This window comes from Mustela putorius, unplaced genomic scaffold (genome assembly GCF_011764305.1).
Source record: "Mustela putorius furo isolate JIRA1106 unplaced genomic scaffold, ASM1176430v1.1 tig00000083_pilon_pilon_pilon, whole genome shotgun sequence".
NCBI lineage: Eukaryota > Metazoa > Chordata > Mammalia > Carnivora > Mustelidae > Mustela > Mustela putorius.
Window position 1 is genome coordinate 6,854,640 of NW_025421273.1, and position 16,325 is coordinate 6,870,964.

At 46.7% G+C, this 16,325-nt stretch overlaps 1 protein-coding gene across 1 annotated transcript in view; it reads right to left on the reverse strand.

Annotated features, from left to right (window-relative positions):
• The window catches only part of SETD7 (SET domain containing 7, histone lysine methyltransferase), a 45,610-nt gene extending 32,710 nt beyond the window's left edge, over positions 1–12,900 (reverse strand). The window contains exons 1-2 of the mRNA XM_004768486.3: positions 12,769–12,900; positions 4,990–5,119 (exon numbers count right to left, since the gene is read on the reverse strand). Coding sequence (XP_004768543.1) covers positions 4,990–5,119; positions 12,769–12,808 — 170 coding nt within the window. The 5' untranslated portion in view covers positions 12,809–12,900. The remainder of the gene's footprint in view (positions 1–4,989; positions 5,120–12,768) is intronic.
• Between the last annotated feature and the right edge of the window lie 3,425 nt (positions 12,901–16,325).

Genomic DNA, 16,325 nt, shown 5'->3' on the forward strand with positions numbered 1-16,325 from the left:
TTCCCAGAAATGTGACCAAGTACTTTCCAAAATCCAAACACAAGGAATCATGCATGGGCCTGTCACCGGGAAAATGTCAGCCTTTCTCAATGGCTCAGCGGCTCAGAATGGACAGCTTCGCTTACATTATTTGGCCAATGATAAATGACAAAAGGCCCTCCCAGCTGGACACATGAACGTAGCAATCAACACTAGGAGAAGTAAATAATACTTTGAAATCTAACTGGCACATTAAGGGGAAACATCAATAATGTAAAAAAAATGTAATTAAATGAATTACCTCACCTTTATCTCATAGTCAGGCTAAAAACCACATAAATTCCCTAATATTACCCAGCCCAAAGCAAGCTGCACTGAAATACCTCTTTCTTGTTATCATCCTAAAATTTCAAGTAGTTCTGCAAGATTACCTTTGTATCTATAAATCTTGGTTGAAATGAGAACAATTCAGAAAAAAGATGCACTGAAATGGACATCCAGAATTGGGATTAGTATAAAAATTTGAGATGTGTACCTCAAAGTACTCCGCATGCTGAATACTTTCCCAATATGCTCCCTACCCCACCACAGTCCAGTGGTGCCAGAGAGACCCCAGAACCACAGCAATGAAGCTTCTAGATCCCCTTCTTCTCACTGCATTAATGCCTTCATCTCAGGACCAGAGCAGATGTTAAGTCCCAATGACCTAATCTTAGTCTCAAGACATTTTCTTTATTTCTTTACAAAGGGGAAGAAAATGGAAAACAGTAACTGCTTGAAAAGACAATTTAAAAAATAAGGTCGATTTTTCCATTCATTCCTAATTGTTGGGATAACTTTTCTGTTAAAGAATGACTGGTCTGACGTAAGCCAGTTTTAATGTTTTTCTGTTCTACATTTTGTCATATAATAAACGAAGAGACCCACCGCTGAAGATCTCAAAACTAGCAAACATTCTAAGGTTAAGATAATAATAAGGTACAATGCACATTTTGGCTATTTAAATTGATTTAGAAATAAAGAGCTACTTCCTTATTTTACCTTGAATATGTTTAATTAATATGCTTAAATTCTCTGCCAATAGTGGTTACCCCTGTGATGTGGGGGATGAGGGCACAGAAAAAGGGGAGGCATATTCACTTTTTACATTGGTTATTTCTTCTTTTGTTTGTTTAAAGACTTCCTTTCTTCCTTCCTTCCTTTCTCTCTCCCTCCCTCTCTTCCTTCCTTCCTTTTGAGAGAGAGCATGCATGCACATGGGGGGGGGGCGGGGGACAGAGGGAGAGGGACAAGCAGACTCCCTGCTGAGTGCAGAGACCAATGCAGGCCTCCATTCTGGGCTCAAGCTCAGGACCCCGAGATCATGACCTGAGCTGAAACCAAGAGTCAGATACGTAACTGACTGAGCCACCCAGGAACCCCACATTGGTGTATTTCTTAAAGCCCGTTATTCTACCAAGTATTTGCTCTATGTGCAATTGAAAAATATTCTGCTTCTATCTAAGAACTTGCCTAAAAAATTTAACAGGGCCATTTTTCCCCGTGATCTTAATATTTAAAATTCTTATTCAGGATTATCATAGTCTATATAAAATAGAAAAGTGATTCTAGAATTTCCCTGCTATAAATCTGTGTTTGTTTGTAACCCTCTCATAAATCACGTATGCAGCTTATGGCATAGACTGTGGTAATGGTTTCATGAAGATATACTTACCTCCAAGTGCACCAAGCTGTATGTATTAAATACATACAGCTTTTTGTATGTGAGTTGTACTGTAAGTAAGCTTGCTTACAGAAATCCCACAGCCCTGTTCAGATGTCACATAAGATTAGAATGCACCAAGGCCAAATCTTTTGTCACGACACTTTGCAATTTTCCAGACAGGTTCTGGCAATTGCAACCAAATCCTCTGATGGGAACATAAGCCTGCATTACAGGTTTGGACAGCTTTTAAAAACTCTCATAGAAACTTTCTGTTTCCTCACCTGCTATTTTAAAACCTTGATTTCAGCCCTTTTGGGGGGAATTTTTTCAGACTAAAGCTCCTGACTGGCCGTGAAAGCACAGGGTCCCTGCTTTATTTTACTCAATACATCAGACCCTAAAAATTAGAAGCAGTTAATAGGGAGAAAAATTAATAGATAAACCTAAATTAGGGTACCAATTCATGGAGAAACAGCTGACTTCTCTATGACCACATCCTGCACCCTCCTTAAAAAGGCCCAGTAGATTCCATGGGCTTTTTTTCAGTCATAAGATTATCTCACTCATGTTTATTGCATATCCTTTTAACAGATGTCTCATAATACGCTCAGTATTGAGTGGAAGAAAGGAGGTGATGGTGACCTTTTGAGAACCTGTCACCATACCGCTACATCATAAAAGCAGTGGTACAACTCTCTCCCCTCTAAGTGTTAGCCCCAGTCTATCCAAAGAAGGGCACAACAGTAACCTCTTGAGGTCTGTGCTAATACAATCATTCTTTGATTCTATCTAACCTAAGTCTCTCCAGATGTTTGACTGGTACGTATAAAAACTAGTGAATTAGTGCCTCAAAAAGGAAAAAAAAAAGGGCAATCAATTTCTATTCCACTGATAGGTACTGGCCTCATGGTTCAATGGGACCTAGTGTTTCAGCTTTTTCACGGTGGGACACGCATGCGCAGGGCTGCAGGTGGACGTGGGTAAATGGAGCTGCAGCTAGAAGTGACCCGCCTGACAGAGGGCAGGGCTCAGGAAGGGTCCGGCCTCACTCAGCTCCTCCCACAACCAACAGGATCAGTATCTTGGAGCCAACACAGCTTATTCCTGGTACACTGGTGCGGAAGAGAAGTCTAGTCCTTCAACACTGCATGTCAGGTCTGGGGAGCAAGCAAGTCAGCAACATTCCCATCAGCTGACCCTGCTGCACTGTTTCCCCAGAGTCAATGACCAGATGGGATCATCAGCTTACCAGACATCAGCTACCAGAAAGCATGAGAGAGAAAGCGAGAGATAGAGTGTGAGTGTGTGTGTGTGGTGGGGGTGGAGTGGGTGTTCTGGGTGAATACTACCTTTTCTTTCCACTTCCAGACTCATTTAGCAAGACTCTCTCTCTCTCTCTTTTTTTTTTTCTTTAAGTATCAAATTAAGGGAAAGTGCCATGAAGCGTAGCAGGTCAAACAGCTTCTGTCCTTAAGGAAACCTCTGTCCTCTAGGGGAAGTAAGACATTTGCACAAATATACATTTGTTGAATGAATAAAAGAATGACTGCCGCATGAGAGAAGAAGTAACACTTTTCCAGAAAAGAGGTATAAATAAACTGCTGTGAGAACAAGCAGGAGCAGCTTCCCTCTGGACAGGCTCAAGGAATCGTGAGAGAAGCAAGCATTGATACCAGATCTTGGAAGAGTCCTGTGTGGGACTTGGGTGTCCACAGGGGGGCAAAGGAAAGAGAGTGAAGCATCTGGCCATTTAAAAGGTACAGTTGGTGGGGTGCCTGTCTGCCTCAGTCAGTGGAGCGTGCAACTCTTGATTTCAGGGATGTGAGTTCAAGCCCCACTTTGGGTATAGAAGTACAGTCTGTAAGCAAAGCTCACTGAAAGGAGATGTGGTGTGTGGTTGGGGAGCATAGGAAAGAGAAGGTTGGGATCAATATTGAAAATGAAATTGTACAAAAGTTCTGTGGTATGTTTTTGCTACTTTCCTCATTGTATCAGATAACGGAGGGCCTGAAGAACTGTTGAAAACTTTAAAAACAACCCACTCCATCTACAGAAAAGGCATTCTGGTCACAAGCCAGTCTCTCTGTCACCCTTGAACTGTCAGCTTAGACATTTCCTTTCCCAGAGGAATTCCCAGGCATAGGAAGCTTTGGTTTATTACTGATGTCCAGAGCTTAGAAGCAGCGCTGTACCCTGCAGAATCTTAGAATCTGCCTTAGCTAAATCCATTTCCCTATTCCTCAATCAAGCGGGCAGAAAGAGAGCTGGCCTTCCCGTGTCTCTGAATTCCTCTCAGTGCTTGAGAAATTCACATGGTCATTCTCTGTTTCTGAAACTGACATGGTTTAAAAGTCACGGTAGGAAAACTATGCCCCTACAATTCCATCTTTTCTTGAAAGAGAAAGTCATTCCTGTGGTCATTCCCACCTATTTCAAGAGGGTAAGGAGCTTCTGCCTCATGGCATTCTCAGATGGGAGGTGAAAGCAAAATAACAAGAACCCTGCTGTGGACCATATTTTAGCTAGAGGCAGAGCATCAAAGGAAGCAATTGTGACATCACCACGGAGGGACCACACATAATGACGGTCATCCCAAAGGGCAGCCGGTCAAACACCATGAGACTGGAGTTGAACACCCTGTGTTCACCTGTCCCGTGTCTCCCTGGTTGACCTGTGATGAGGCAGCTTTGAAGAGCTTTGCTAAATGTTTTCTTGACCTGTCTCATGAGGACAGGGCATATGCTGAGAAAATTACGAAGCTGCGGAACCCATAAAGTGGCCGCACCATCCTTCAAAGTGTTTGAAGGAACCAGACCGTGACAGCAGAGAGAGAGAGAGGGCTGTGTGCACTGGAGTGTGTGTTGTCCTTAAGAATCAGTTGCTACCTAAGCTGCCCAAGCTGGGCCCTGACAAAAACAACCCCCATCTGTGTGACTTCACAGGGATTCATTATGTGGACAAGCAGGTGAAATCTATCAAAGAACTGGGTGAGCCCCATAACTTATGTGTACGTGATGGGAGCTCCCTGACTCGGGCACGATAGAGAAGCTGTGGCAACACAGCCTAGCAGGCAGCGATGAGGGACCTAAGCCTCAGGCTGACTCCCCAGAGGAGCACGAACGACTCCCTGGGTCCCCAAAACAGTGTACAGCTGTTGGGGTGACTTCTGCCTCTTCTGTAAGTGGCACCAAAACATTCACTTAAATTTTTTCATTTGTATCATTCCTTCAAGTACAGTAATTTGGTAACACACACACACCCCCACCCCGCAACAAGATGGAACTCAACAAAACTGTGAGGGCTACCTGCCATCAAAGAAGAAGAACTTCCCTCGGCCGTTCTTTTCTCCGTGAACAAAGTTCCCCTCAAATCTGTCTGTGGAGGAGTAGGTCACCGTGCAGAACCCGTGTGGTAATCCATCATCATCCAGGTGCCCTGGAGAAAGGGAAGCACACAGCAAAGCTTAACATCTTCAGTGCGCTCCCACCGCCGTGTCTGCACTCAGATCCTGCCAGCTCGTTCCCTGAGCAGCCAGAGGGCCCCCTGCCTGCCTCCTCGGGGGAGAGCACCTACCAAGCGTCTGTGCCTGCATCAGCAATATCAACTGATCTGTTATGTACACGTTGTGAACAGGTGGGGGCTACAGCTAGATTTCAGACTAGGAAGCACAAATAAGCTGGCATTTTACTGGGGACTACAGGTTATTCCCAATAATAACATCTGCATGTTGCAATTTACCAAGTACTTCCCTACATGGCCCTGCTCATATTTGGAATCAATGCCCCCAAACTCTCTTGCTTAACTGAAATGAGATTGAGATAGCCCCATTTTATCGTCTGTTATAAGGTACTTTGTCTTTGCAATAAGATATCTAGTTGTAGAACTCAGTATACGATATAATTTTACAGATCATTATGTAGGAAGATGTGGAGGACTGCTAGCCGGTGTCTTTCGAAAACCTTACTGCTTGCTCTGTCATACTCACACAACAAGGGACACAGCCATGTCTCTGAAACTGCCCTAATATTTATACACCTAACATTGTACTAACACATGAACTCAGAGTCCTTCTAAGCCTGAACTTCAGCTTAAACTTGAACTTACTGCTTTCCTTTACAATGTCTCTCGGCTTTGAATGTCTAGTAATAACCTTGTCATTTACCCTCTCCCGCTACGCTCAGAGGGTTTGTGCTTTAAATGCAGCTGCACGTATCCATGTGGTCATTTCAATAATGGTTTTGAACATCAACAGCTCTTATTATACTGTGATCTTGAAATTGCTGGTTCTTCCTGGGTCACAGACTCGTATATTCCAATGTTTATGTTTACAGTCAATGTTTAGGTTTTTTATTATTATGGGCATATTTCACAAAACCCAGAAGTCACCTCATTGGTATCTCCCCAATTACTCTGGGGAGCTAATTTTATGGAGGTGGGTGAAAATGAAGGCAGTAGTTAATCTCCTGGCTTTTTCCTGGGTTAATGACCTGGGTCATGAATGAAACAGGTATGAAAGCATTAAACATGGTGTGCAATGCAGGGACATTAAACACTTAAATGAGGCTTCTAGATGGCTCATAGACATAAAGGAAAACACACACTATACCACCACAGTGAATGGTTTAGTCTCCTAAAACGGTTTCTTCCAACATGATTAAAAAAAAAAAAAAATCACCCCTTAGAAGAGAGGTTAAGTAAGCATTATCATGAACAACAAAAAAGCTCTCTATTTGTGTTATTGATTATAAACATAAAATAACAATGAACAAATACACTGTTTTATTGCTACACTTGACTCTGTATAGAATGAATTATCTAGAATATTACAATAAAACGTGACTACTTAAATCACAATTGATATGGTTCCTTTCCTCTCAGCACAAATTTTTTTCTACAAAAGGCCAGGAAATTAATAATTAGAAAGCAACCAGGCCATAATTGCTTTCTTCTCACTCAAATATTAACTATATACGGCATGTTCAATGATACTCAAGTCATATGAAATAATTTGGACAATTATTTTCTAAATATGTACTGGTGACATTTCTCTCATTAAAATAAATTAAATATACTTTTTTTCTTTTCATTAAAAAACACACTCCATGGATAGCTGAAAGTTTGCTTCTGTGAAATGTTGGGATTAACATTTCTACTGATTTAGCATTCTACTTATGATTTAGGTATATCCAAATAATCATTTTAGCCTTATATTGAAGTCGTCACTAATTAGTTGAAAGTGTTTTCCCCACAGAAAAAAGTTCATATATTTTAGACTTTAAAATGTTAATGTTTGATGAAAATTTTTATGAACTTTAGATGAAGAGATCTATTATAATAAACATGAACACTAAGGAGAAAAAAACCAGTGTAAAAATTTCATTTCCACCTTCCCTCATTCATGACAGTCCTGTCCTATTTCTGAATAAAACACCGCAGGTGCATCCCCAGCGGTGGAAAATTAGAGAAAATTTAAAGTGTCATGTGGACACTTCACATGGAACATGCTAAAAGCACCTGAGGGGCAGTACTGATCCCAATGGAGATGAAAGCAAAAACATTCAGTCCTATCCCATGAAGGATGCTTATGTCAGTGTCTTTCAACAGGCCTGTGAAAAGTCATCCCAACACCTTCTTAGCCCCTAGCTAAGATAGGGACAAAAAACGAGCCATTTCTTGGGTAACACAGTGTGTTTGGGAAGATGCGGATGCATGATATTTCCCTTCTCCCTCTATCAGTGCACAGCAGGCCCCTCTTGTTGGCTTGTTTTGTTTTCCTCTCATCTTTCCAAAAGGAGGGCGATGTTATCAATGAACAGGATCAATTAAAAAGAGCTAGAAATTAAGTCCTGTGATCATTCGAGAATTCCACCCTGAATATTTTATAGCCTGGAATGGTTTTCCTAGCAGTAGAACCTGGTATCTGAAACAACCCCAACAGTTAACAGCAACAAAGAGACGTTCGGAAGAAAGTAACGTAGGGAAGAGAAGAGATTTGGTTGTTCGGCCCTCCCACCTCTGTTCAACCTTAGAGCTTCTGTAGACGATCTGGTATAGCTCTTGTTCAAACACCACATGGATAACAGCATCATGGAATAGCTGTCTGGTCAGTATTAGTCAATACTGCTGCTTTACAGAGAAGAAAAAAGTCTGCATTGCCAATTAGGCATCTGGCAATGGAGGGCATCCTTTCCTGTTATCTTAAGTACACCTCACCACAAGCCCGCACATTCCAAGCTTATCCCTTCATCTGAGGAAGCCCACGCCTTGCACCTGAGAAACATATTAATCACTCTGAACGGTGCTAATGAATACTGAAAGCCCCTTCCCCAATTCCTTCCATCTTTTTCTCTCCAGATAAGAGCAAACTAGCAGCATACCCTTTCTTTCCTACTGCTGGTGGAAGAAGGTATCCCTAAAGAGGTAGGTATTCTTGGGACCCAGGAAGAGAAGTGGAAGAAGCCTCTGGAATTACGATTATTTCTCAAAAAAGCACCAGGATCTCCAACAGCATGTCCTGCTTGCAAATTCCTACCACTTCCAAGCATTACCTAACTCAAAGAGAAACACCAGTCCTCCTTGCTCTGACTGAGGTCAATTTGTAAAAATGCTCCAAGTCAGCCAACAGCCTCTGGGCCAGTTCCCGATAAACAGAGGCTGAACACCAGACTCAAACAACAGGAAAATTCACTGGAATGACTATTCTGCGTTGATAATACCATCCCAGCCCACATGCTGTACATCCGACCACAGCAGTGATTTTAAACATGTATAGAGGTTAGAGAAGGAAAAAATGTAACAGTCTCATACTTTTACTTTTTCACTTTGTCCTGAAGATCATTATCTACTGAACAGTTAGGAAGTTAAAAATTCCCCCTACAGTAACCTCTGAGCTTTTTTCTTAATCTGATGAGAGCCAGGCCTGTCTTCTGGGCGGTGATGGTCCATCTCCGCAAAGGAAATTCCCTCTGGGTCAGACACACCGCTGTTGACTGCCTCAGGCTTACCCACAGGAGATCTGAGAGTAGGGCTTGTGTGTGTGTGTGTGTGTGTGCGCGGTGTGAGCGTGTGCGCATGTGCACACGCCTGAGTCTCGTGTGTTTCCTTTAGAACAAGATTTTGTTTGTGGTTTTGTAGAACAGAGCTGCTTAAAAAAGTAATAATAATAAAAGGCAAACTGATTCTGTTTAGTGCAAAGAACAGGCCCCTCACGCTGATGCATTTACACTGGGTGTTAAAAGCATACTTTGGTTTTTGAGAGTAATTCTTCATGAGAGCTCAATTATTAGTTGTGAGGGTCATAATTTTAGTGCGTGGCCCACGGGGAAGGGGTGCTACTGGTGCACTTGGCATGCATTTTCTCCAAGTACAGAGCACGAGCCTGTTAGAGACAGGCTGTTAGAGACAGGCTGCCTTGTTAGAGACAGGCTGAGAAGCTGTGGGCAGTGGAATACTGGCTTGCTTGTTTTCATCCTGGCTCCTTACTTTCAGACATTCTGATACTTCCTTTTTTTTTAGTATTTTTCCTCAGCATCTCCTATATTGCTCCAAGTCTTTCCATTTTTTTTTCCCCCCTGCTTACCCACATATCTGGATTATTTCAAAGAATCTTCTAGGTGATCCCTTACCCTGCTCACCATTGCTGGTTCACCTTTCCAGAGCAGAACTCTGCTCCTGTCATTCCCAGCTCTAAGAAGCCCCCATGGCCTCCCTTGGCTTTCAGCACACAATCCCCATTTTCAGCCTCTGATACACAGCCTCTTCCCCTTATTGTCCACTTTTCTCCCAGGCTCTCTGTTCTGGCAGAACCAAATGTTTAGTCTCTGAATGTGCCTCCATAATGACAAGGTACCAACCTCTGTGTTCGCTCACTGAGGCCCCTTTCAACTAGAATCAACTCCATACCACCTCTTCTGGGAAATCTTTCTCCATCTCCCTCCCCAAGCTGGAAGTAATTTTTACTTCCTCTCAACCACCATAATTTATCTGTTTGGATAGGATAGATGTATTTAAAATTCTATTAGAGACCACAATGTATTCATCTTTGTTATCTACGGGTAGACAAAGAAATAAATCTAGTAATAAACACTACTTCCTACTGAACTAATGAGCCTGGAAGAGTTTTTAAAAAGCCACAGCAGGATCTCAGGTGGCCTTCTTGGGCCCTCTGAGGCCTGGGCTTGCTGCCTACCCAGCGGCAGTAAACAGCTACTCCCTCCACTGGCCACCTCCCCTTGGGATTCATCCACTCAGAGCCTAGAACTTCACCCAGGCTACCGTTCCACCCTGACAGAACCAACATTTCAACTCTACTCCCGCAAAAACCAATTTCTTCCCCAGGATAAATTGCTAAGGAAGAAGAAAAAGAGGAATAACGATGTCCATTGGAGAGGCTGTCAGCTAAATTCTCTTCCCCCAAATACATTTTTCTGAAAGTAACTGAACTCTGTCAGAACCAAGCTCTCCAGTGATAAAAACTGATACTGACATAGTACTTAACTATTGCTTCCAAACCTAGTTACTGAGTATTGCATATATTTGACTGGCTCACTAAAAACTTAAAAAAAAAGAAAAAAAAAGGAAAAATGTGGGGAGACAGTCTGATATGGTGGAGTGAGATTCTGGAGGTCTAAGCCTATCTCCTACCTCACTGATTATCTCTGGATTAGTTCTGAACTCTTCTGTACCTCAGTTCCCTCCCCTGTAAAATTAGGATACTATTAGTGCCCACTTCATAAGACTGAGTGGATAACATGTGTGTGAAACATTTAGCACAAAGTCTGCTAAACAATTATATTTATAAACAAAACAATTATAGCAATGATCATAATAGGGAAGACAAAGGAACTGTGGAGACCAAAGGCTCTGTTTATGCAGCCTTTTACCAGTCTCCCAAGGACATGTTAGATGGTAAGCAAAGACTGTTACCGATGGCACTAGAAAGGCCAACACTGGCTGGAGAAAAGCCCACTGGTACAGTTCACTTCATGTATACACACACACCCGCTAGGCAGAGTTTGAGCCTTAAATGCTTCTAAGGACTCTAAAAGATTCTGTCCTACTCTCATTGTTTACTGTCAGGTACAACGAGTGACCATGTGTCCTGGATTGCTCCCAAACATTCAAGGCTTGAACTAGTTATGCCAGCGTGAGTATTACTAGTGACCCCCTCGCCCTCAAGCATATTCTTGATTTAGGACAGTAATGCATACAGTTGGTCCTACGTAACAGATTCTTCCTTGTTTAAATAAAGGACTAACCAACAGACACATTTCTAGATCTGCTTGTTCACCTTCTGCAAGGAACCCAGGGACCATGAACAACTGGACCTTATGTTTCTAAACAGTTTCAAAAAGGAATGTGGTTTTTAACCTTGGGAGCACTGCCTGTGATCAAAGGTTTGCATTAAATTTTTACAAATAAAAGTAAGCTTTGAAGAATAAGAACAAGCCCTAACAATTTGAAGAGAGCACATTTTTTGTTTATCTTTCATAACATGAAGGCACAAGAAGTCAGTAATTTAAATTAAATGAAGGGTTCCAATGGACCCTCTCAATCACCGTCTCTGGGGCCAGAAGCCCCCAACGTCGAATTTGATTATTAGATAAATAGTTCTGTGAATTCACAACATTGTGAAATTAAAACCACAACAACTAACACTCTTTGAAGCTGGTTAGAGAAATAAGAAGTTTTAACAGTTACATTAGGATGGATATCTTCCAGAGAATTCAGAATTATTATTATACTTAATCTCACCGTAAGACCTCGAGATCACTGCAAAAGGAATCAATTATGTTTTATGAAAACATAAAAATTGATTTCTTCTCCCAGTGTAGCAATAACTATATATCCTTATGCATTTGTACATTGTTGCTACTTTCTTTTTCATTACCTTTTGTGACAACTTGTTTATACAAATTAGATAGAAACCAGATTCAACCAAAATCTTAACGTTATTTACTTGGACGCTTGGTTTAAAATATTCTGGAATAATATCGCACAACATTGCAAAACATCACGACGTGCTGTCTGGGGTGGAATCAAAAAAGTAAACATGCTAAAGAGTATTTTCCAGTACTCACTGTTACAAAATCATAACATCTCCTGATACAAACAACTAGATTGTATAACGTCCCCACCTCGCTTTTTAGAACTAGCAAAAAAAAAAAAAAAAAAAAAAAAAAAAAAAAAGAGGTGGAGAAACTCAGCAAAACAAAGTGGCGAGAAAAGTCGGGGGAGGGGCGCTAGAAGAGAAGGGGCGGAGAAACACGACACCGAGGCGGTGATATCACCCACAGCCAACGGCATAGAATTCAGAAAGTTAAGTGTCACCCAGCAATTTCGGTCAGCGCTTGCGGCGCGCCTGCACAGCGTGGCGGCGGCGGCACCCGAGCTCGGAAGCAGGAAGGGGGAGGGGCGGTTTGCCTGAGTTCGCTCGGGGGCAGCGGAGGGGAGGGCCTCCCGGTCGGCGTGCGTTCAAGCCCCGGGTCCGGAGCGTGGTGGTTGCCCTGCAATGATTTCATCTTTTCGGAAGAGCGGCCGCCCCGGCCGCGGCTGCCACGTGCCTGGGTCGGCCCCGTGCGCTGCGCCGGGGGACGAACCCGGACGCGGCCGCGGTCACCGCAGGTCGCAGCGGCGAGCGGAAGGAAAGGGCTGGCAGCCGGAGAGGGGCTCGCGTTGCCAAAGCCGGGCGGAAGGGAGCGCTCCGCGAGGCTGCGGGTCTCAGGGGGCTATCCTCCAGCGCACCCCCACCTTCCATCCCCGAAAGCGGGGAGGCCAGCGTGCGGGGCAGCTTCGTAACTCCGAGGGCGGATGCGGGCGCTGGCCGGGAAGGCTGGAGCGGCCGTACCCTGCCGGGGGCCCCGGCCCGGCGGAACCCCGTTCTCGGCCTGCGCTCCGCCGTGCAGTGCGCGCTCCCGGCGGCGTGGCCGTGGCCGCCCGGCCCGTGCCCGAGCTGGGCAGCGGGCCACCCGCGTAGGGGACAGTGGGGGCCGCGGGCCCCGGCGCCGCGCCGGTCGCAGCCCGCCACTCCTTCCGCGTTCCAAGCCCTCGGCGCCTCCTCCCCCAGCCCCAGAGAAACGCTGTACCTTCCACCGCTTCCTCCACCATCTCGTCGTCGCTATCCATGGCGGCTGGGGACCGTGCCCAGCTCGGGGCCGCGCGGCTGCCTCCCGTCCGTCCGGGTGCTCCCGGCGGCTGAGCGAGCGCTGGGGCTGAACCCTGCGAGTTTGGAGGAGGAGGAGGAAGAGGAGGGGCAGTCGGGGCTGGTTCGCACTGCCTCCCCCTACAGCCCTTTCAATTCCTTGGTCTTAAGCTGCTGCGGCAGCAGCCGTTACCCCCCCTCCCTTCGCCCGCTGGCCCCTCGCCTCGGAGGCTCCGGGGTGCCGCCGTGACCGCCGCCGCCGCTGCAACTTTCTCCTGTAATACCCCCTCTTTGTTATCGAGCAGATGATCCGCTGACATCACCCAGCGCCGGTGCGCTCCCTCCCTCGCTGATTGACAGTTCCCTGTCCCTTCCCAGAAGTAAGGCTCCTTAAAACGAAAGGCGCTCCGGGTCCGCGCTGACTCTGCGCCGCAGCCGGCCAGCCCCCTGGCCCAGCGGGGTTTGTCTTTAGCTTCTGCTCGGCTTGGTGCGCTCCGAGCGCGGCACGCGGTCGGGTGCACCGGGCTTCTCGCGGGTACTTGGGACTGCTGGGGCACCGCCCTCGGGGGGCTTATAACTCCCGACCTCCAGCTGTGCGGGGGCAACTTGGAAGTCCGCCGTGCAGAGCCCTCCAGCCCCGCCTCGGGACAGCCTCCGAAGAGCAGGGGAAGCCAAGGCAGCGTTTCTGACGCTCCAGCACCGCAACTTCCTCTCGCCCTCGCCCCCACTTCACCCCGTTTGCCACCCGGAGCTGCACGAGTGCGGCACGCAGGGGAGCGCAGGTGTCCCTGCGTCGCAGCATCACATCCGTGAGCAGGTTTCCTGGACTCCAGGGGGTGACATCCAGCCCCGATTCCGCCGAACTGGGGCTCCCACCCCAGCGCACCGAGTCCCCACCCTTCTCGGGACTGTCGGGCGGCTCGGGTGATTCAGAAATTCAGCAAATCCACATGGCAGCGGGCTCGCTATCAGGCAGGAAACACGCAGCGCGGAAGGCCCGGCAGGTTCCCCCTTGCGGTTGCGGTAATGGAAAAGGAGCCGCCGAGCGGAGCTAACGAGGAAGGACCCTCCGTCTGGCGCGCCTCCTTCTCGCGCCTTCCGCCCTGTACGTGTGATGCCCCCGTTGTCTCCTTGTTCCTCCGAGGGCCAACCACTGCATAGATTCGGGCTCTTCAAGTGGAGAAAGTCACGGGGCACCCAGTTCCCGGCCCAGCCACTTAGACTAGTTATGGCATTGCCTCTTACAGGTGGCGGTAAAGGGCGGCTGTAAATAGCTGGTTGAGCGGATGCAAATGTACATAATGTCCCGTGGAATTACAGGGTGCTGCTCTGGGCATCTGCCAGGAACAGCCACGGGAGGAGGGGACAGGAGCGAGCCGAGAAAAGTTGCTCCATTTTGTTTCCTGAACAACAAATGAGACTTTCAGGATTTCAGCGTACTTCCAGCACCCGGGCGACCACGCCTTATTTTTGGCTTTGTGCTTAAATGCTAGATATTTTTACCGAGTATTGTGAGTTTCTCCTTAAATTCATGTTCCCTTTGTGGAAAAAAGAACAATGCAAGGGGCAGTCGTACCAGACACTGCCAGGAATTTCAATCCCTTTTCACTGCTTTAGAAACAGGGGGAAGGGTCCTGGACCAGGAGTTAGGACACTTGGGTCCTTCCTGGTGCAGCTCACCTGCAGCGGGGCCCTGGGAGCCACCCCCCCACCCCCTCCCACCCCCGCCTTGCCAGCCTGAATTCCTCCAGCAGGAGATAAGAGGTTTAGGCTACTCTGGTATAAGGCTGCTCAGATTTAGGCTAGACGACTCTGAGATCCCCAGCTTAGGGGAGAGCACTCAGAGGCCCCTTGGCTTAGGTTAGACCACTCTGAGTTCCTGTGAGGCTATGCTGGTCTAAGGATCCCTCCAGCTTAGTCTAGGCCACTCAGAGTTCTGCCAGCCTAGGCTTGACCACTCTGAGGGCGCCCCCACACCCCCAACCACCTCTGAGGCTTGACCACTGAGCCCCCCGCCACCCCCTGGCTGAGGCTAGACTCTGAGGTCCCCTGGCTTAGACTACACCCCTATGAAGTCTTCTGGCTCAAGCTGCACCTCCTTCAAGTCCTCCAGTGCAGATACCTGGGTTTTAAAGCCACACAGAGCTGTTCCTGCAGCGGAAGATGAAATAACCACTCTAGGTTACATGGTCATTTTCAAACACGAACCACAGAAAGAAGAGTTTATTTCTGATTTTTTTTTTTTAAACAAAAGCCATCAGGTACTGAGCTTGGTCATTCACTAGTTTTGAGTTTTATTTGTTCTTAATTCCGCCTTTTAAATAGATCATGTCCTCCCTTATGTATTCTGTGAATGCACAAAAACACACCAGATCCTCATCTTCCTCTCCAGTTTACCAGGGGGCAAAAAAAGATGCTGAAGGCTAATTTAGGAAGCAAAAATAATTGATTCCTTCACCCAAAGGGAGCTCGAGCAGGTGAAAGGTGGGTTGGAAGAAATCACCCCTGACCACACACAGGTGGAGCCATAGACATGCAGGCAGGTGTGGCGGGGGGTGTGGGGAGAAATCATATCCCAAGTGTCTGGCCCCATCTTTAGGTTCAGAGGAGGATGTCCGACTGTCCCCGGATGCTGTGAGGTTCCCCACCCCCCCCACCCTGTCAAGTGTTCACTTTCTACCCATACTTTGGAAGCACCTGGAGCCCTGCACCCGGCCCATGTCCCTGAAGCAGGCCTCCTCCAGACTGTAAGTGTGGGGGTGGGAAGCCCCCCGGGCCTTCCTGTCAGAATGAGAAGCAGGGAATGAAAATTCCCTGAGAACCTTCCGCAGATTTGCACACGAGGCAGCCAGCAGTGGCAGTGGGGACACAGCCAGAGGCCCCTTCCCCTCCCATTCATCCCTGCTGGCTCTGGGCCCAGAGTTTAGGCAAAACAGTTTTAATGGTTCCCTTCACATACATTTACGTTTTGACAAATCATTCCATGCATGTTTCTGATCATCTTCTCGAGACTGCTTCTTATCTGTAGTTCCAGAACCCAGCACAGCGCCTGGTACAGAGTGAAGGTGAAGCACTGTCCGTGATGATTTTGCAGAGATGAATACTTTGTTTTCTATCAACAGGGCCGAGCCTCACAGACTGGATCGTCTTCCTGTGCCTTGGCGAAGTGCTTTGTTTTAGCTCTAGTCCGAAGAGCGATTTTGAGTTGTTCTACTTTCCCACATCTACTGGCCCCCAATCTGCTTCCATCGCATTCTTTCCCACAGTGTCCTTCATTGAGAGCTCATTTCATAAACCCTCTTTGCACTTGGCTCCCCGCCATTCTCCTCTGTCGTACTCTGTCCCCACCAATGTGGTCACGGGCTAGAAAATCAATCAAGCTCTTAATCACCATGTGCAGTGGCAGCAGCACGGCCCAGCTCCTAACTCAGCAGATCCAGGAGCACGGCAGCAAGTGAGCCCCACCAGGAGGAGGGGGCCCGCACAGGACCCGGGACAGCC